This window comes from Python bivittatus, unplaced genomic scaffold, assembly GCF_059951505.1.
Source record: "Python bivittatus isolate LINGU-HERP-01145 unplaced genomic scaffold, Pbiv_v1 ctg000410_np1212, whole genome shotgun sequence".
Taxonomy (NCBI): Eukaryota; Metazoa; Chordata; class Lepidosauria; order Squamata; family Pythonidae; genus Python; species Python bivittatus.
The window spans coordinates 2,488,535-2,510,529 of record NW_028277067.1 but is presented as its reverse complement, the minus strand read 5'-3'; the positions used below and the strand labels follow the sequence as shown (position 1 = coordinate 2,510,529).

The window sequence follows — 21,995 nt, the reverse complement described above, 5'->3', positions numbered from 1 at the left end:
AAATCCCAGTGACATAAAAGCGTTTAAATGATTGCCCATCTCCGTACACTCACATTGAAGTATATAGCTTGCTAGTGCAGGAGCTGTTTGGGAGCTCATATGGATGCTGTTTTCAGTGGGATTAGAAATGTGAAGTTCTTTCTTTATGAAATACATTTCAGGTAGACTTGACATTTCTTATTTGGATAATGCCTCTGTTTTCTGATGGCCAATGTGTAATGTTAAATAATTTGTTTTGAGCTGTGTTTCCGTTTCCTATATAGTATTCTGTTTCTGCTTCAAATGTTTGATGTTGATCTCTTTTACCTCTTTTTAAGGCATGCATGGGGCATACGTGTCATCTAGTCCAGTCCCCTTCCTTAAAATGATGTATAACTTGACATCTCATTGACTCAAATGGGGAAATGAGATATAAAAAGGGCCTTATTGTATGTTAAGCACATGTATCCACAAAATAAGTAACAATGCTGCTCTGTAAAGAAAAAATATTTATCTATGCAAAGTAGTGGTTAGGCCAATCTAAAGACTGCAAGATTTCAAGTTCCTCCACATTCTTTGTTACACTGCATTGGGCAGGCAACATACAGTCCACAGGCTACATACAGCTCCTTTATTTGCCATCCTGCAGCATCCTGAGATTATGCCAATCAGATTCAGCCATTTTGCCATGGAATCTTGGTAATGGGGGCAGAGACCTCAGGAAGATACACTCCTCCCATTCCCACCTTATACCGCTGCAAACGTGAGCACAGATGGGCCTTTTGCAGCCCTCTGGCAAAATGACATATTTTTAGGATAACATTTTTCTACTAAACTTCAGCTGAAAAGACTCCCAGGATGGTTAACAGCTCAGTAAAAAAACCTAGATGATTCCTCCCCTTTGGTTTGTAGAATAAAACATGGAACACAAAAAGAAAATGAGGAAGAGGAAGAAAGAAAAGAGCCAACAGGTATTCTTTCTTATACAAGATGAGATGGAAACAGTTCAAGAAGCTTGGTGAAACGATTAGATCAAAGGGATAGTGCGAGGAAAGAGGAGCCAAAGGCAATTGTTCTCGTTACACTGCTGTTCTACATTGCTCACCTCCTCTCTCACACACATATACACAAACACAAATAAGGGATTAGAACATAATGATACACCAGTGAACAGATGAGTTACAAGAGGAGGAAACCAGACTTCTAAAAAATGGGGAAAACATATTAACACTGTACAGTTAATAGTACTGGCATTAACCAGTATTATTGTGCGATAAACTTATTTTATGCATGTTGTCAGCGGAGGGAATTTTTAAAAGGGGGAAGCTTTAAAAGTAGTTGTATTTCCATGAAAAAGAGTCTGTGACAATATTTGTTCTCTCCATCATCACTATGACCCTAAAGGTGCCCATGTTTGCCTAGCCTTTGAGTGGTATGGTGGGAATGCAGTCCAAAAAATTGAAGGGAGCAAGACAAATTACATTTGATATATAATTGTATCATGTGAATAACAGAACAATATATAATAATTTAATGTACTTAGTATATTTCAAGTCCAAACTTAGCTTTGTTTTCCACTTTATACATATCTTTGTATATTTAGCCAAATTATATAAAAAAGAATTAATAGAATTAAAAGTTACTGATTAAAATTAATTGCTTGTAAAATTAGGTACACTGTTTATAATACTGATTGATCCCCATGAACCATCCTGTCCTATACACTCACACATAGAAACACAACTACACAAACATGCACTCCCCCCACCCACAAAAAAACCCCAAACAGCTAAAAAAGGGAAAAACAGGCTGGAAGGGAAGGGATATCCATATTAGGAAGGGGTGGAAACAAAGGAAGGAGCAAACTGGATGGAGATGAAACAAGAGGAAGTGCTAATTGAACAGCTAAGGAAAGAAATTCGGAAAGAAAATAGGGCTTATAAGAAGGGTTAAAATTTACTAGATAAGCAAAGAGGGATGAGTTTTATCCCTGTATACTTTTGTATATTACCCTTTGCATATGTCTTAGCACATTATATAAATAAAATTGAGCTGTTATTTTGGTTTACAGAACCCTCTTCTGAAGGTCCACTATTGGATGTCTCATCAATTTATTTATTTTGGTTCAATGTCTCTCTTCATTAAAACTTTTCTATTTTTCATATATATAACTTTCATTTTAATTATTCCAACAATTCATGCATATCTCCTGGCCAAGCTGGTTAGGACTGATGGTTTTGAACTTTATGGAAGGTGTGTGTTAAAATATGGTATGTATTATAAAAAGTCTTTCTCTTCCCTTTCCCTTTCCTTTTCCTTCTTTCTTTCTCTTGATGACGGTTGCTTATTTGATCTTCAGCTGCTATAAATATTGTTTCTCATTACCTTCTAGGCTGTATTTTACAGCTTCTCTTAACTTGATATAATCTGTATTTATAGAGATAAGCAAGAAAAACTGATTTTTGACATCATTTTCATAAAATAAATAATTATGTTTCTAAATGCCTTGGGTAACTAATTAATCCTAATGTAAATGGAAGGATTTATGCATCTCTAGGGATCTGTAAAATGTCAGCTCAGAAACAGAATCAAATTTCCTCAACATTTGGGAGGAAATAGGAGTCATTTGCATACCGGTAGGAGAAACAAAGACTCTTTTTAAGTTGAGCTCAAGAAGGAACAAATATTATCCCAAGGAAGCAACAGGCATTTTGAACAGAGTGCAGCCATTGTAATTGCTTCCCAGAAAACATTACTTTCTAAGTAATTTCTAATGAAATTCGGCATGAACCTCATGGGAGTTTGGAATTCATATCTGCAGAGAGTGAAAGGAGCTGTACTTGCAGAAATCCTAATGTTGAGATTTTTTCCTTATAAAATAAATACCTTTCAGCAAATAGCAGAAGTGTCTTACTGAATTAACAGGTGTGTATCCAGCCTATTACTATGGACTTTACTTGTATTTTAAAAATTCCATCCATGTCCCCAGTAGTTCTGTCTTACCTAGAATATTCTTCAAACATGAATATTCTGCTACTACTGCTCTCCTTCAGATCTATTTGTCAAATCTTTCTCCTTTTTTGAACAGGAGAATGTATTTAATTGTGTTAGGTCCGCTTCTTCAGTCTGTAAAAACAGAGCTTGAATTATTCCAGTTTTTAGAATATAGTTGTAGTTTTAGGGGTAGTCTATCTTCCTAAGACAAATTTTATTTAGCTTTTCTGGCTAACATTCCTAAAATGTGAGGAGGGATAATCATAATCATAATAATACAGGTAGTCCTCACTCAACAACTGCAGTTGGGGCTGGCAACTCCATCTCTAAGTGATGCAGTCTTTAAATGAAACATCAGGTGATCGTGCCCAACTTATGATGTCAATTCTGCTGTGGTGGTTAAGCGAATCTCCCACTTTCGTTAAGCATAATGTTTTGTAGCTGTGACATGCAACTTCCTACCAGCCTCCCCACTGACTTTGCTTGTCAGAAACCAGCTGGGAAGGTTGCAAATGGTGATCATATAACTGCAGGATGCTGAGAGTATCGTAAATGTACGCCAGTTGCCAAGTGCCTGAATTGCAATCACATGACCATGGGGATGCTGCGACTGTAATAAGTTTGAGGACTGGTTGTAAATCTACTTTTTCAGTGCTGTCATAAGTTGGAATGGTTGCTAAACAGGACAGTCGTTAACTGAGGGCTACCTTTAATAAGAGAGGGAACCCTTTCCTCTTTCTTACCCTTGTTGCAGAGAGAGCAGGGCTCAGAGACTACAGCCTTCTTGCTATCAACATGACTGTTCTTTCTGCTCTAAAATAATAGCTATGAAGTTGCATATTTGTCTGTTATGACACAGAGGAGGTTTTTGGGGGGGTAACAAAGCAAAATAATTATTTTGGTTTTTGTCTTGTTGTCATCTATTTTATTCTATTAATGTTTGCTCATACATTTGTTAAGTTCAATGTTCCTTTGGCTTAACAGGGATGGATCAGATTGTAGGTTTGTCACAGTATGTTGGTAAACAGAGTTCAACCTTTTCTGCCAATATTTGGTGGAATTAACATTTTAATTCTGCTTAACCAATGGTCAGAAAGTTTTTCTGTGGCCCCTCTCATCTCATCTGCTGACACTTTGATGACCTTCCAGGAATAATTGAATATGTGTTAGAAGGATAATTATAAATCAACTTTCAGACTCAGATTCTCAAGTTATTTTTGGGGGGCTCTTTTAGGACCAGAAATAATGTATATACAGTGAGCTGCAGCTGTATAGATTTTGCTTAAATACAGTAATACCTCGGTTCACGAACGCTTCTGTTCACGAACAATTCAGTTCACGAACAGCACCGTTCGCAAAATTTTGCTTCCGTTCGTGAACTCCGCATCGGGTGACGAACAGGATCCGCGGCTATTTTCCCTGCTGTGACACATGGTCGTGGCTTCCTGTAGGGGGGGGATTCTCCCTCCAAACAATAACCGCCTCCCCACCCGCCTTCCTGTCCTCCATGCCAGAAGTCGTGTCAAGCAAGGTTAGTGTTCTCTCGCTTCATACTGTACTGTATTGTACTTTGTTTCATATTTTTGTGGTTTAAAAGAACATACATATGGTTCAGAACGGATTAACCGTATTTACATTGAACCTTATGGGAAAATTTGATTCGGTTGGCAACCAAAATCGGTTGGCAACCACATTCGTAGGGGTCAGAACAGATTAACTGTATTTACATTGAACCTTATGGGAAAATTTGATTCAGTTCGCGACCAATTCGATTCGCGGCCAGAGTCGTGGAACGAATTAAGTTCGTGAACCGAGGTACCACTGTATATGGAAAACTTTGCTGGCTGTTTCATTCTTGTTCCTTAAGTTTTACATAACTGCAATCAGATGCTTAACCAATCTGGGATTAGGCTGAACAAAAGAGATTACTCTCATAAGAGTCAAACATTTTCATGCAGTGTTTTGATTTTGAAATCAGCTTGTTTATTCAAATACATAAAGTTGGATTCAGACATACCTAAGTTATATCCACTTCCACCACATTCGTTAAGCAAATCACCCATGGTTGTTTAAGTGAGACATCATGTGACCACGACTTGTGATTTTATTGCTGGCTTCTCCATTGACTCTGCTTGTTGAAAGCCAGCTGTGAAGCACATAAATGCCAATGGTGACTGTGAGACATTGTGACGATCGTAAATGCCCACCAACTGCAAAATGCCCAAATCTCAATAGCATGACTGCGGGGATGCTGCAGTTGTGATAAGCACAAGGACTGGTCATAAAGTTACTTTTTTAGTGCTGTCATAACTTTGAACGGTCATTAAACCAGGCAGTTGTTAAGCAAGCACTACCTGTATATCATGTCACTTCACTTGCAATAATTGCACAAAAATATTATTTACTGTATCGCATATTTTATCAGAAGTCAGTTAAATATGTTGAATGGAGCTTATTCATATGTAGGTTATATGACTGTACCCATCAAGAAGGGGGATTGCTAGGCAGTTGCATCCTATCTGTTTTGGGGTTCATGTTTTGGAGTTCATCCTACCTGTCTCTTGGGTTCATCCATACAGATAAATGTGATTTTCTACAAGTCTCATGTAAACTGAGTGTACATGCCTCTCATAGAGCACTTGTGATATGAAGATGTTCATTATAGTGAAACTTTGTTGTAATGGACCTTTTTGTGGGGAGGGGATGTCTATTTCTTCTGCACATCCATTAAATATGAAAGTATGTCATGAAATTAGGAAAAAATTAACATAAACTTAACTGCCTCATCAAGATTACATTGGATGCAACAGATTTGTCCATTATTTTGAGGGATGACTAGATGGCAGTTTGGCCCATTATACCAGAGGTCTGCTAAATGAGAACCCATTAAATTGAAATTTCACTGCTCATTAATGATGGTATGAAAAATGCTTTTTGAAGAACTTGAAAATCAACAATAGGAGTAACAATGAAAAAAAACAAAACATAGATTTCACCACCTGTAATGGGAAGTAGGAATAACCTTGAGGAACAGGAGGAAGAGCCCCAACCAAGGCAGTGGTCAGATAAAATACATCTGAGTCCAGGGAAGGAGTGTAGTTTGAGTAAGCGACTCGGACATGACCCTCCCTAGTTCTCATGAAGATGGAGTGAGGGAGGGGGGAAGCGCATTCAGATGTGCAAGATTCTGTTAGTGTAACCTTATAGTAAAGTAGTATTAGTATGTATAACTCTAGCATCCTCGTCTAGTCTACCCTGAAGGGCTGATATCATCCTTTAGGTTAGAGAAGGTGGTCATCTGGATAGCTAATCATGACAAGTTCTAATTTTATTTGTTTAACAAAAATTGCTGGGAATGTAACAAACTGGCATTTTTGAGCCCTGGCTACAAAAATTCATGTTGTGAATTCAGACTAAAATTTATTTATTTGTATTTATTTATGTATATTTCACATTTGTCACCACCCATCCTACTGGAAGCGACTTTGGGCGATTTACAGTAAAAGAATAAATATTAATTAAAATACAATATAACAAAATTCCTACAAATAATAAATATCTTCCAAGATATTGATGGTGAAATCAAAATTATTAGGTTCGAGGAGCGTCTTCATGTTGCCAGCTACACCCAGGTTGGTTGTATCTCTTCTCGCCCCACGCAAGTCAGCACAGCAGGTCTTCAGTTCTTTCAGGAAAGCTGGGAGGGTGGGGACCCGCCTCACCTCCAGGGGGGGAATATTCCATAGGTTGGGGGCAACGGCAGAGAAGGCTATGTCAGAATGAAGATGCTATATAGCATCCTGGCGTGCATTTATTCAGAAGGGCCATCACTTCTGCAGTTTTCTGAGAAAACGTCTCTTGTAGAAAACTTGTAGAACTGTCAAATGGACTTCTATCCATATTTTTATGAAATACGACAAATCAGTATGTATCTACTCCTTGTCTTTTACTGCATTATCCATACAGTTTCTCAGATAATTTTCAAATGTACTCTCTTGATTTACCATTAAGATATTTGACATAAATGATTTTTTTCTCTCTTGATGTAGTTTTTATTTATCCTATCTAAGAATGTTACCCTTTTTTACAGTACAAGGGAAGAAATTAACTTATTTTTTACATGGTAATTGTCTATTTTTGTAATAGGAAGTCAGTCCTTAGGGAAGTTAAACTCCATTAACCTTACTGTATAGCAGTGTTTTGTGGTCTTTTTAACTGATAGTCCGATTAAATATTGTATATTTTTTATGGGAGCAAGTTGCAAATAATGGTAAGCCATGGTTTATTTAACTATAACTGTTGAATAAACCACACATACCTGGGTTCATACAACACATAAAGCATAAACCACAAACCATTGTGATTTGGATTCACCAAACACTTTAAACCAAAAACAAGCAAAACACATTATGGCTTAGCATGATGTCAAATTAGAGTGTGTGATCCTCCTAGAGATCAGTGGGGAAGAACAATTTCAGACCATTTTGAGTGAAATTATTGGATTCCTTCCATTTCAGGGAGGATCTTTAATTTTCCTTAAAGCTTTTGGTTTTGTTCATTTATATGGCAGCCTTAGCTAACTATAGCTGATTAAAAAAAAAAAAACTCAGCAGGCCCAAACCTCATTAGTGCTTGGGTGGAAACCACCAAGAATCTTAGTAGGTTTGACTGTGAAATATTTCAGAAAAAGACAATGGCAAACCTTTCCATATTGTTGCCAAGAAAATTATATGGACATGTCCATGGAATCACCAGGAATAAAGCTTAGTACAAAGGTGACTTTATTTATCCTTAGCAGTCCTTCACTTTTGGAATTTAGACAGCTATTATTAGGGTCTGTGACTTTTTTGTGTATCACTTAATAGAGTGCCATATCTTAGCATTTAGTGGTACTTAAAGAATAATACAAAGCGATTTATTTTGATTCATCTCCACTTGAAAATTAATTAATGCTCCTGTATTGCATCACAAAGAAATAGCAGACATGTATTCCTACAGTGATGCTGGCAGTCTGCCGAGCTGAATAAGAATGCTACCATACCTGTTGGTTGTGGGACAGGAGCTGGGGAGCTAAGTAGAGTTTCAAGGGGCAGAACACCATTGTCCTAAAATATATATATTTGCCCTTGATTAGTAGAAGCAGAATAAATTATGCCAAGGAATTTAGATCTGCATAATTCATATAGCTAGCATAATAATTCTTGGTGCAAAAGTCATTCTTTAATACAAAATATTCATGGTTTCTTGTATAGTGCTGCTGTGTTTATGACACAAGCCATGAAAGATATGGGGATAAGATGCATGTTTCTCTCCACATAATGCTAAAAAAAATGTACATGCAAGCAAATTGTAAGTCTCCATTTCTGTCAGTTTGTTTACATCATTTTTTTCCCAGGGGTCAGAATAAATGAAACTTGGATAGGAAGGAAGAAACTACCCTGTTTCACCTTTCTATTTATTTCATCTTTCTATTTATTCTGGCCTAATGTTTTCTGAATGACTACCTGTAGGTTTGGAGAGGCACATTAGCTCGACTCCGATACAAGAGGACCCGAGCTGCCCTCAAGATTATAAAATGTTACCGTCGATACAAAGTGAAGTCTTACATCTATGAGGTTGCCCGGCGATTTCAAAATGTGAAGTCTATGAAAGATTATGGGAAGCATGTGAAATGGCCTAATCCTCCAAAAGTTCTGCGACGGTTTGAAGAAGCTCTGCGTGCAATCTATTACAGGTAAGCAATGGAAACAGTCTGTTCCTTGTGTTATGGAGCTTGGTCAGTTCCATACAGCATCTTCAGCATCTCTCTGTGGAGTTACTTGTGTAGACTGTATTTGACTAAAGTACAGATGTTACTTCAGGTTGTGTCACCCACAGAAAGAATGCCATGCATATTTTTAATGACATGAGTCAGTTGAACATCTTTTCTGTATGAAAATGCTAACACCGATGGATAAATCTGTATTTTTCTTTCATCTTCCAGTCTCTATGTCAGATTCCTGTATGACTTCTTTTTTTTCTCAGATGGAGAGCACATGAACTAATCAAAAGTATCCCACCCAAAGATTTGCCACAAATCAGGGCAAAAGTGGCAGCAGTGGAGTTGCTTAAGGGCCATCGAGGAGATATTGGGTTGCAAAGGGCCTGGCAGGGCAACTATCTTGCATTGGTAAGTATAGTAGAACGTGTCAGAATTCTGTCATTGTTTCTGGTGATACTACAAAAATGGAAGCATAGTAAAAGATGAATAGTGAAGTATGTGCCCGGCTCTTATCTAGATAAATTAATAATTTATTAAATTAATTAATAAATTAATGTGTGTGGGCAAACAAACTGAAATTCCTTCCAGACGGGATAGTGGTAATATTCTTCAGTAGGTAAGCTAATCTGCGTGTGTTCTGCTCTACACTGTGTAGACTGAATTGCACTCCTGAAAATTCAAGTTTTGGCTTCCTAGAGTAAGATTTCCAACCTTTCTGGGCCAGTAAGTATGTTTGGAAATTTAAAATTATATTATAGGCACTCTTACAATATGATTGCCATGAGTAGGTTTAGCCAGTCACAAAACACCCATATATCAAGTTGGAAGCCACTGTTTGGATTTTTCTGTATGTGCCCATGTCTCCTTAATTTTTTTTTTTTTTCATCAGACAGTTGTAAGGAAACAATAACAATAATTGGAATAGCAGCAACAACAGAAATTGTTGCCCTCTAGAACAGCATCCCCCCATATGGTTGCCACCCTGATAATGTTCAGAAAGTCACTGAAAATCTGGCTATTCTCCTGGCTCTTGGGGCATGGTGGTGGTTGAACCCCTGTAGGATGTTTTGGTTGTTGTAGAGAGCTTGCCTTCTGGACACATACGTTCTGTTTCCTTATTTTTATTCCTGCTTTTTTAAGTGTAAGCTAATGGAGGACAATAGCTACAATTTTATTATAAATGTATATTTGAGACTCTGATTGGGAATGGTAAAGGTGCTGTGGACTTATTTTAATGATAGATGAATTTTCTGTTTCTTTAAGAATCCAGATAATTTTCAGGCTACAGGCTCATTTACTCCTGCTATTTCTGAGTTGCAACGAAAGGACAAATTCATGAGGATTCTTTTTTCATCTCAAGTTCGTAAGGTAAGCTGGAGAAGATTGGGGAAAATGTCCTCCCAAAACAGAAAGTGTGTGGGACAAAAAGTAGGCTTCAGGGAAAACTAAAGCTTTTTTAATGGTTGAATCTTGGTAGAAATAACACAACAGGTATTTCTTAGTAAAAGAGGAAGTTAGTTTAATGGTGATGACCTTCCAGGCTATTAGGCCATGGTCTAATTATTTGATATCCTGACATTTCACCAACAAATATGGCTGGCATTTTCAGAGGTGAAAGTGATCTGTTCTGCAGTGCACTTAGCTCCCTCCAGGTTCTCTTTACCCTCTGCACAACTATGATTTCCCTCAGCCCCATTGTTTGCTTTGCTCATTCTTATGTCTTCCAGAATCCTTGGTCTCAGAATATATTCTGCCATGTAGTTTGTTTGATGAAAACAGCCTCCTTTTGTTCTTTTCATGAATTCCAAAGCCTTCTCTGTTAGTTAGTTAGTTAGTTAGTTAGTTAGTTAGTTAGTTAGTTATTTTTGCTATCTATTTGGTTTCCTTTCTGTGCCTTTAGCTTTTTCAGATTTTTATCTTTCCTCTTTATATTTGCTCACTACTTGTACCAGAAACAAATTCATGTTTGTTACAATGTAAAGTGCAAAAAGTAGGTGCAGATTCCCTAAATTTGTAATGGACATGCGCTTTGTGGCTGCTAGTTAGGGTATATCCTTGTGCATTTGTCACAAATATTTCTGTGCTTTACGTATTTACACTGGATAATTGCTGGTGTAGCATTGGGGTCCTCTTGATAGACTGAAGCAGCTCTAAGAGACAGCATAGTGCAAATGCTTTGTTCTGAACATAGAACACATTGGTGGCAATTGCTAGAAGACTAGAAAAGAAGTAGTCAGGGCAGCGGGATGGTGAAATGGAAGCCTAGCTCTTTGGGTGCACCTGGGCAGTGAAGCAGTGAGGAGAAATTATGGCTCTGAGACAGAATTGGCAGGCATCTGTACAGCCTGATGATGTAGTGAGTGCTCTAGTACTAGTATATCATGATTTCTGGCAAGCCCAAACAATATCTCAGTTCAAAAGCTCTCAGATAATATAATTAGTATAGCCTGTTATCAAAAACCTTCAGAAAGACTTTTAAATAAGAGTATATTGTACTAGGCCAAAAGGACTCTTTGTATAAGACAGCTGTGGGGCTTTTTATTTTATTAAGACATTGGTCCATTAATGTACTGAAACCAATTTGAAGTAATTTCAACAGTAATCTACTTGTGTAGCTTAATTTGTCCTATAACATTTAATATTTTCTTAAGTAGTATTTAGAATCTACTTTTGGTTTCCCCTTTGCTACTACTGAACCTTTCCCCAAGGCCCTGCAAAACAGTGATCAGGAATTAATAAACTTTGTCTTTGAAGTCATACTCAACATGCTCCCTCTGTATGTGCACATTATATTACCCAGCAAAAAGCATGTTCTCATCCATATAGCTACAATGACAATAAATTGGGCATTCTAAAATCAGTATCTGTGCCAAGCCATATTATATAGATTTCTCTCAGCTTTGTTCCAGGATAGTGGGTTGTATCCTGAAGAACTTGCTTGCTCTGTTTGTGTGTCTGTGTGAAATTAGGCAAAATTTTGCATTGAAATGAAGAGACAGCGTTTAACGGTCTTGGATTCTTCAGGTTCCCCTTTGTCAAATATACACATCGTCCCCAGTTTAAGTATGAGTTCCATTCCCAAGGTCTGTCCTTAAGTCAAATTTGTATATAAGCCGGAAGAGTATTATTGTATAATACTGTATAAGTAGTATTGTGTAATGAACTCAAACCATTGTGTATTTAACTCAAATCATTGTGTATTTAACTCAAATTTTCCTACAGTAGGCTCCATTCTTAACTATGGGTCATCCATAAACAGGGTATTCTTAACCGGGGAGTACCTGTATTGGGAAAGATCTGCTGCTGTGCTCAAAACCTCCAAGAAAGATGCAATACAGTACTTGGTTTGAGCAGGAGCTTCCTTTTTCTCTTCAGTACAAAGGACAGCTCCTTGTATCTAAGGCAAGATGCTGACATTAGAAGAAATTATGAAGTCCTTGTTTTCTTGGAGGTCTCTGTGAGCATCAGTCATTAGATATGAGCTACCTGATTAGTAATTTGATGTGATCCAAGCGATAGCAATCCAGAGCAAAATAAAAAAGTTACCAGTAATTACCTGCATCACTTTGCACAAAGTAAGAATTCCTAGATCCAGCTGGCTGGTAGCTGATCCTCATGTCACCTCTAGTATACTAAATTCTGAGGATATTGAGTTGTTGGAAGAGGTGAAGTCAGGTCCTCCCCTATCATGTTAATCTAATTAATGTATTGTGGAAGTTTGCATTCCTAAATTATTCCAACTGTTGCCGATACAATATAGACTGATGGCAGTTAACTGACTCTCTCAAATGTGCCAGAACACACATTTGGACAGATCTGCCATTGCTTTTGATCATGTTTGCATATTAGTTTTTGAAGGGCACAGCATTCAGTTCAATAAATTTTGCCAGAACATGTACATCTTAATGGCATTCAACTAGCACACTCATAGTTTTTTGGCTGCCTCTCTGTATTTTTTCCACCTGGGCTATAGTGGTTGAAGAAGGTAAACTAAATCTATCTTTGTGAATGAATGGAAACTACAGGAGCAAAGCAAGTTAAGTATTAGATATAGAGAAGAAGTGATGGTTTCAAGCAAAATACTACATTTGCTCTTTTGTTTGTTGTCATGGTTCTGTTTCCTATAATTGAATTAGTTCCTCTTCTCAGTTTTCAGAAGCATTTTCAGAAATGATTTGTTTAATAACTTCAGGGGAGATCTGCTGTTTAAGAAAATAAATTGAATTTTTCTGTCTCCCACCCCAGCTAGTCTTTGGAATTCCAATCAGAAATAGCTCCTAGGGTGCCATTTGCTTTAGGAGCGGGATTGTCAGTACCACAAAAGACAGCAAGAAGTGACAAGGGGGTATATATATGAGCAGTGCAAAAAAATTGAGAATAACAGTTGAACGGGAAGGACAAGAGATTTCTTTAGAAAGGTAAGGGAAATCAAGGGAACCTTTTATGCAGAGATGGGCACCAAAAAAGCAAACAAACCAAGAGTGCAAAGGCCTGTTGGAGAAGACTTAAGAAGAAATGGTATGAATATACTGAAGAACTGTGCAAAAGAGATGCTAACATTGCGTGTATATATGTATAAATTGTGTGTGTGTGTGCGTGTGTATGAAGATTTGATCACTGAACTAGAGACAGATTCTGGAAGGTTAAATTAAATGGACCCTTGAAAATATTATTAACATCAATGCTGCAGAAATTGATCAGAGACTAGCAAAACTATGTAAAATCAAAGATTCGGTTAAAGTGCATCATACAGCCACAGCCAAGAGACTAGAAAATATTGATTTATATTCCAATCACAAAAAGGGGTAGTGGTAAAGAATGTTCAGACCCCTACAGTTCCATTTATCTTACCCTCTGTTAGGATAATCGTTAAGATTTGCCATTTAGGCTTCAACAGCACATGGAATAAGAACTGTCAGATGTACAGACGGTATTCAGAAGAGGCAGAAGCCAATTTACTATTTTCAGGTTACAATAATTGATTTCACCTAGAGATATAGAAAGAATGGAGGTCCTACTCTCTAAAAACAACACTAAGAGATTTCTGATTGTTATTTCAGTGGGATCCTTAAATCAGATACAGCAAGCAAAGAGTCAGTTGAGGAGATAATAATATCTATATAGACCTAATAATATTGGAGGGAAGCATTTTCCACTGTGGAGATAATGAACAACAAAAATACATGGTAAGTGGGAAAGAGGGAGCAGAAGTGGATGAAAAAACTATTGATTATCATTCTTTACAATATAGGGATATAGAAAGTATGGAAAAATACATGTTGCGTAATTAAACAGTCTGGCTAACCCTCTTGTGGAGCTGACAGAAATAGTCAAAACTCCTGATCAAAATCTTTTAAGCAAGATAATATTATAAGACAGATATCTAAAAAGGATGAACAGGATTCTTAGGAAAAAATACGAATAAGTACCTATAAAACATGGACTTAAGTATTTGCAGCAAGAAAATTCCTTTAGAAATCCTTGTTCTTCCAAAAGTGAACACTTCTAGAAGAACCAGGATTTCTAAAGGAATTTTCAAAACTTCCTTTAATAACTCAGGATAACTGTATTAACAGTGCTGACAGTTAGATAAACTAAAAATGCAAACAATAAACATAACAAATAAAACTATAGCCAGTTTTGATGATTTAGTTGACTTACCAACAGGAAAAATTGGAAAAGAAAAATTGGCAGCATAGACAGAATCAGGTGTAAGTTTCTAATTTTAGGCAAATCTGAACAGGGAGGTCAGACATAAAATTATAAGGAATAATCAGAATGCAGTATATTCCATGAGCAGATTGGCAAAAAATATAAAAGAAAACTTTGGAGAACATTACACAACTCAAATGAAAAAGTCTGAGACAGTTAAAGAAAGTAAAACCAAAAATTCTACAAGAAACTCATCAAGGCTCAGACCAGAAATTTCTTTTGAAAAGTAATTACTATAATCAAATCTATTTCTCAGCTGTATCTAGAAAATGGAAAGGAGTAGCAGTGTTTATCAGCAAGGATACCCATTTTATAAGTAATGAAATACAAAAAGATAAGAACATTATGTCTTCCTAAAAGGTAAATTACATAATACAGAAATTTCCATAGCATCTATCTGTAGCCCTAATACTAAGCAGCTATGATTCATTAAATGGATGTTGACTAAATTTGAAAGATTTAAAAGTGGAGAATATATTATATGGGGAGATTTTAATTGGATGGTTAACCCAGAACTAGATAAATCCCCAAGAACAGGTAAACAAAAGGGAAATAGTAAAAGCAGTGAAGTTGGAACTTATTTTTGATTACCATAGTTGATACTACATTGTTGGAGAAAGCTTTATCTAGGGAGAAAGACTATATCTTTTCAGCAAGACATAATAGGTAGAATAGATTATATTGTATTATTTGATAATCCAAAAAACTAAATCAAGTGAAGATAGGCACACAGTTGTTATCAGATCATGCACGGCTATCTACAGAACTTAAGATCTTTGCAAAGAGCCACTTACCAAGATGTGGAGAATAGATCCTTCCTAATTAACAAAAAAAGAAATAGTTACTAAAATTACAGAATCTAATCAAGAATATTTCAGTTTGAATCTCCCTACAAACTTGTCAATAAGTACAATATGGGATGCAAATAAGGCAACAATTACAGGAGAATTAATGTCAGAACCAGTAAGAGTAAAAAATAAAAAAAAGACCAATCAAGAGCTTGATAGGGATGTAAGGGATTTAGAGCAGAAGCATAAACAATCTAGATGTAGAAAGATCCTAAAATTATTAAAGCAAAAAAGAAATTAAGTACTAGATCTAGACAAAATTAATAGAACAATGTTATATATAAATCAAAAGTACTATGAATATAAGTAAGCTCCAGTTTATTAGCCTCAAATCTTAATAGAAAAATGAAAAACAACAACAAAAAAGGTTCTATTAAGAAAATAAGGGCGAAATCACCTACAACATTAAAGAAAGTACTTATTTTTAGGTCTTATTGTCTTTTCTGAAGTGAGAGATATAAAATGGGTAAATCAAACTTGAATCAATAGGTTTCTTGACAGTACTTTGAAGATTTGGAAATACTGGGGAAAAATTTAATTCCATCTCACTCCCTGTTAATGCCAATTACAGGTTATGGCTCTTTCCCAAATAATTTGGGAGCCAGTTTGGTGTAGTGGTTAAGGCACCAGGCTAGAAACCGGGAGACTGTGAGTTCTAGTCCTGCCTAAGGCACGAAGCCAGCTGGGTGACCTTGGGCCAGTCACTCTCTCTCAGCCCTGGGAAGCAGGCAATGGCAAACCACTTCTGAAATCTTGCCAAGAAAACTGCAGGGACTTGTCCAGGCAGTCACCAGGAGTCAACGCTGACTCGAAGGCACAGCAACAACATCTAGTAATCCGTAGATAGAGCAAACCCTTTTTAGATTATTTTACAAATAATAATCAAGTAATGCCAGCAGATATTTTAAAGGAGAAATTGGCACATATGAACCTTTAATTGGCTACAAATGAATGAAACGAGTCTTTTTGTTAACAATATAATTTATAAAACAGTGGTGTTGTGACTGCTAATAGCCTTTGAAAATCTTATGATAGAACCTTCAAAGTCTTTTAAAGGTCTAATACAGTATTTAAAATATAATATCCTGTTAGAAATTGTTGGAATGGTATCAACTTCTCTCAAATATGAGAATCAGACTTCAGACATATCTCTGACACACAATAGGCTTCATTTTAGAAGAACTCTACATTACAATCAAGATCAGCAAAGATCAGAAAAGATACTTAAAATTATTCATAGATGGTATTTTACAGGTAACAAAAATCACTAGAAAAGGCCCATATAAATGTTGCAAGTGTGGCAAAGCAAAAGGCACCTATCCTGTGAAGTTGTACAAAGATTCTGGTTAGAAGTTATTAAAGAGATTTATAGTATGGATATAGGACAATTTAGTTATGGTTCCAAGGCATGTTTACTATCTCATTTAGTGAGGCAACTCAAAAAACTAAAAATAAGATATGTTCAATTCATGATGGTTGTGGCAAGACTGGTCACAGCGTGATACTAGAAAAATCCAGGGGCCCCATCGCTAGATCTCTGGTATGAAAAACTATGGAAAATGGTTGTAATAGAAAAATTGACATAGAAAAGATGGGAAGTGTTGGCATAAACTAGAAAAGTTGCTTTTGATTCACTTTGGGAAAAAGTAGTTCTTTTTGCAATGCACAATAGGCCAAATTCCTCTTTTTATTTACCACGGTACATACAAAAGTTGCTGTTGCAATCTTGACTTTTTCTTAGATCTTTTTAATAGGCATGTTGGTTCTTAAATTAATAAAAATATGTGTGCTAATCTCAGGTGCCCCTGCCTCTTCTTTTATATATAGAAAAGAAGAGGCAGGAGGACCTAAGATTCCCATACTAATATTTGATGGATAATGGTGGGAAGTTTTTTGCTTTATAGAAAGGACTTTGTGTAGACCATAATAACTTATGGATAGCTCTTAAAAACGGGTTTGTTGAGGCACCGCATCTGCCTATTGAAAAATTTGTATGATGACCAGGAAGGAACAGATAGAATGGAATATGGAGTGACTAAATGGTTCATAACTGAAAAACAAGTACATCAAGGTTGTATACCGTTACCTGATTAATTTAACATATGCATAATATGTCATGAGAAATGCTGGACTAGAAATAGAATTAAATTTGCTGAGAAACATTAATTTCTGATGTACAGATATCACTTAGATGGCTGGAAGCAAGGAGGACTTAATCTCTTGTTGAAGATGAAAAGATTGCAAAAGCCACTCTGTCGCTCAGTATTAGAAAAAAAAAAGCCCTGAGGTTATGTCAACCAGCAATGCCACCCAATGCAAATAGGGAGAGAAGCAGCTGAAGTAGACTATTTTTCTAGGCTCAGGATTTCACAGGAATGGGAACTGTATCATGAAATAAAGAGACATCTGCTACTTGATAGTAAGACTGTGGCAGGCCTAGACAACATGTTAATGTGCAAAGACATCACACTGATAAGAAGTATATAATGTCAAGGCTGTAGTTTTCCAATTTGTAACCTATGGCTGTAAAGGCTAGATCATCAGAAAGGTTGAATGAAGGTACACTGATACCTTTGAACTGGGGTGCTAGAGAAAATTGTTGAGAATATTTTAGACTGCAAGAACAGATCATTCAGTAATATATGAAGTAAAACGAAACTGTTCACTAGGAGCACTTACAATGAAGCTAAAGTTTAGATGTTTTGGACAAACAGTGCAAAGGCAGGAGTCATTGGAGAAGACTCTGATGCTTAGAAAAACTTTGGAAAGCAATTGACAGAAGATTAAATGGCTTGATACTATCATTGATGACATAAGCATTGATTTACAAGAACTCAAAGAAACAGTAACTAACAGATGATTCCAGCAAATTTATGTCCTTTGGGTCACAAAGAGTTGGAAGTGACTAAATGACTGAACAACAGTAATTCTCAGGAAAGTGAGTAACATGTAGCAAAAATTAGAATGAAAGGCAGTGGGGGAAAAGGAGTGTTAAGCCTTCTTCATAAATAATAGAAGCTCTTAGAAATAAAGGCATAGCAATGTAATTGTGAGAGACTGTGGAAAAGCTGGGAAAGAAATGGAAGATAATAATACATAAACAAGATAGCAGGTGAGTCAGTTGACAGCTTATCTCATAAATGACAATAGACTAGGTGGAAAGTGCAATAGACTAGGAAGAAGTGCTCATATTGCTCAAAGAGACTCTGCCTTAATAAGTAACTATGAGACTGGGAAATTCCTATTAGAGTTTCCAAGACTGATGTTAAGCCCCACACAGGTGGGCAAAATCAAGAAAGACAGAACCACAGAAATTCAAATAAGTTATTTTTAATGCTAGTTGAGGATAAATGTGGAATCTTGAAAACTATAATAGGAATGGAAAATTCCTTCCTTAGCTGCCCCACAATCTCTTATAATAATCATGGCATGTTGTTACTTTTTTTCCTATTACTACAGATTGGCAGATCCTCATGATTCCATTGTTCCTTAGTAATTTAAATAAAATGAACAGTATATAACACTGCAAAGAGCTGGCCATGATCTAATTAAGATAATAGAGTTAGTAAAAGTGCCCTTATTTTTACTTTGAAATGTTGATGTTTATGTGACAACATATGCTTATGTTGAATCTTCATCTGATTGCATTTGGGTTCCTTTGGTTCATGAAATGTTGGCATATTATTGCTTATATTACTTTATCATAGGAGAGAACTAGGACAGTATAGCTTACTCCATCAATTTGCCCTAGACCAATTACCAACTGATTACTCAATGGCTTGTTAGAAGGTTTCAGTACCTAACTTTGTTTCTTCCTCTTCCTCTATACCATATTTCTCTTTGGCTGTGTCTTTTGGATTGTAAGCCAGTGTTATTTTTTTAAAAAAATATAGAAACTTTCAGGCACTTTATAAACTAAACCCTTGAATTATTAGTGTAAATTCTATTTCTTTCCTTTTTATAAAATGAAAACAGCTTATCTTCCTCATCCATCCTTTCCATCATATGTTTTAGAAAAATTCTTTTCTATTCTAAGCTATCTGTGGTGGTCACATGTTAGATCAGGCTTTTGTCTTAGAGAGATTGCAATGTGATCCTAAGGTGAAGGACGTTACTATTAGTTCTTCGTCATAGTCGGATCACTCTCTCAGTTATGGATACTTTTCATCCAGTCTTCAAACTTTCCTTTTTGTGGACGGTTATTTAGGGTTGCAGTTTCGGAGGCGCCTCAGGGAAGTAGATTATTTGGACTCTTTTCAGTCAGGTTTCAGGCTAGGACCAAGTACAGAGATTGGAATGATTAAGTTGTTGACAACTTTTGGCAGAGCCAGGATGATGTAACAACTGTCCTGGTTCTCCTTGATCTCTCAGTATCTTTTGATACCATTAATCATGGTACCCTTCAAGATCAACTGCATGAATTAGGAGTGGGAGGCACAATGTGGCAGTGGTTCTCCTCCTTTCTTTGTGGCCGGTTCTAGTCAGTGTTGACAGGAGGGGAGAGGTTGAGCCTGAAGTCCCTGACTTGTGAGGTACCATAGGGCTTGATGCTCTTGCCCCTCCATCTACATGAAGCTTCTGGGTGAGGTTGTCCATCGACACAGGTTCAGATACCCAGCTATATAACTTGAGCCGGATGCGACAAATGATGCTGTCAAAGCCTTATCCCAGGGCCTGGAGGCTGGGCCTGCATGAGGAAGAACAGACTTAAAATGAATCCTGTTTCCTGTTCTTAATACTTTTTAAATCATGCAAAATGTAGGAGTAAAGAACTGGTAATAACCTGCTTAAAAGCCCGACAAAGAAGGAACCAATTTAACCTTCTGCAGGAAAGAATCCCGTAGTCACAGTGCTGTCCCCAAATAAAGAAAGAAAGGAAGCTTTATTATGGTCATAAGAGCCAGTTCAGTGTAGTGGTTAAGATAGTGGACTAGAAACTGGGAGACAGAGAGTTCTATTCCTCCCTTAGGCATGAAAGCCGGCTGGGTGACTTTGGAGCAGTCACATTTTCTCAGCCCAGCCCATCTCATAGGATTGTTGTAGTGGGGAAAAATGGAGGATGGAAACATTATTTACAGTGGGGCAAAAAAGTATTTAGTCAGCCACCAATTGTGCAAGTTCTCCCACTTAAAAAGATGAGAGAAGCCTGTAATTTTCATCATAGGTATACCTCAACTATGAGAGACAAAATGGGGGAAAAAATCCAGAAAATCACATTGTCTGATTTTTACAGAATTTATTTGCAAATCATGGTGGAAAATAAGTATTTGGTCAATATCAAAAGTTCATCTCAATACTTTGTTATATATCCTTTGTTGGCAATGACAGAGGTCAAACGTTTTCTGTAAGTCTTCACAAGGTTTTCACACACTGTTGCTGGTATTTTGGCCCATTCCTCCATGCAGATCTCCTCTAGAGCAGTGATGTTTTGGGGCTGTCGCTGGGCAACACGGACTTTCAACTCCCTCCAAAGGTTTTCCATGGGGTTGAGATCTGGAGACTGGCTAGGCCACTCCAGGACCTTGAAATGCTTCTCACGAAGCCACTCCTTCGTTGCCCGGGCGGTGTGTTTGGGATCATTGTCATGCTGAAAGACCCAGCCACGTTTCATCTTCAGTGCCCTTGCTGATGGAAGGAGGTGTTCACTCAAAATCTCACGATACATGGCCCCATTCATTCTTTCCTTTACACGGATCAGTCGTCCTGGTCCCTTTGCAGAAAAACAGCCCGAAAGCATGATGTTTCCACCCCCATGCTTCACAGTAGGTATGGTGTTCTTTGGATGCAACTCAGCATTGTCTCTCCTCCAAACACAACGAGTTGAGTTTAGACCAAAACGTTCTACTTTGGTTTCATCTGACCATATGACATTCTCCCAATCCTCTTCTGGATCATCCAAATGCTCTCTAGCAAACTTCAGACAGGCCCAGACATGCACTGGCTTAAACAGGGGGACACGCCTGGCACTGCAGGATTTGAGTCCCTGGCGGCATAGTGTGTTACTGATGGTAGCCTTTGTTACTTTGGTCCCAGCTCTCTGCAGGTCATTCACTAGGTCCCCCCATGTGGTTCTGGGATTTTTGCTCACCGTTCTTGTGATCATTTTGACCCCACGGGGTGAGATCTTGCATGGAGCCCCAGATCGAGGGAGATTATCAGTGGTCTTGTATGTCTTCCATTTTCTAATTATTGCTCCCACAGTTGATTTCTTCACACCAAGCTGCTTGCCTATTGCAGATTTAGTCTTCCCAGCCTGGTACACGTCTACAATTTTGTTTCTGGTGTCCTTCAACAGCTCTTTGGTCTTGGCCATAGTGGAGTTTGGAGTGTGACTGTTTGAGGTTGTGGACAGGTGTCTTTTATACTGATAACAAGGTCAAACAGGCGCCATTACTACAGGTAACGAGTGGAGGACAGAGGAGCCTCTTAAAGAGGTAGTTACAGGTCTGTGAGAGCCAGACATCTTGCTTGTTTGTAGGTGACCAAATACTTATTTTCCACCATGATTTGCAAATAAATTCTTTAAAAATCAGACAATGTGATTTTCTGGATTTTTTTTCTCATTTTGTCTCTCATAGTTGAGGTATACCTATGATGAAAATTACAGGCCTCTCTCATCTTTTTAAGTGGGAGAACTTGCACAATTGGTGGCTGACTAAATACTTTTTTGCCCCACTGTATGCTGCCTTGTGTAGTACAAA

The 21,995-nt window shown here is 37.3% G+C and overlaps 1 protein-coding gene across 1 annotated transcript in view; it reads left to right on the top strand.

Moving 5' to 3' along the window:
* Window positions 1-21,995, top strand: part of MYO1D (myosin ID) — a 143,447-nt gene that overhangs the window by 57,911 nt on the left and 63,541 nt on the right. Inside the window, exons 17-19 of the mRNA XM_088143365.1 lie at window positions 8,484-8,707; window positions 8,998-9,142; window positions 9,998-10,102. Coding sequence (XP_087999491.1) covers window positions 8,484-8,707; window positions 8,998-9,142; window positions 9,998-10,102 — 474 coding nt within the window. The remainder of the gene's footprint in view (window positions 1-8,483; window positions 8,708-8,997; window positions 9,143-9,997; window positions 10,103-21,995) is intronic.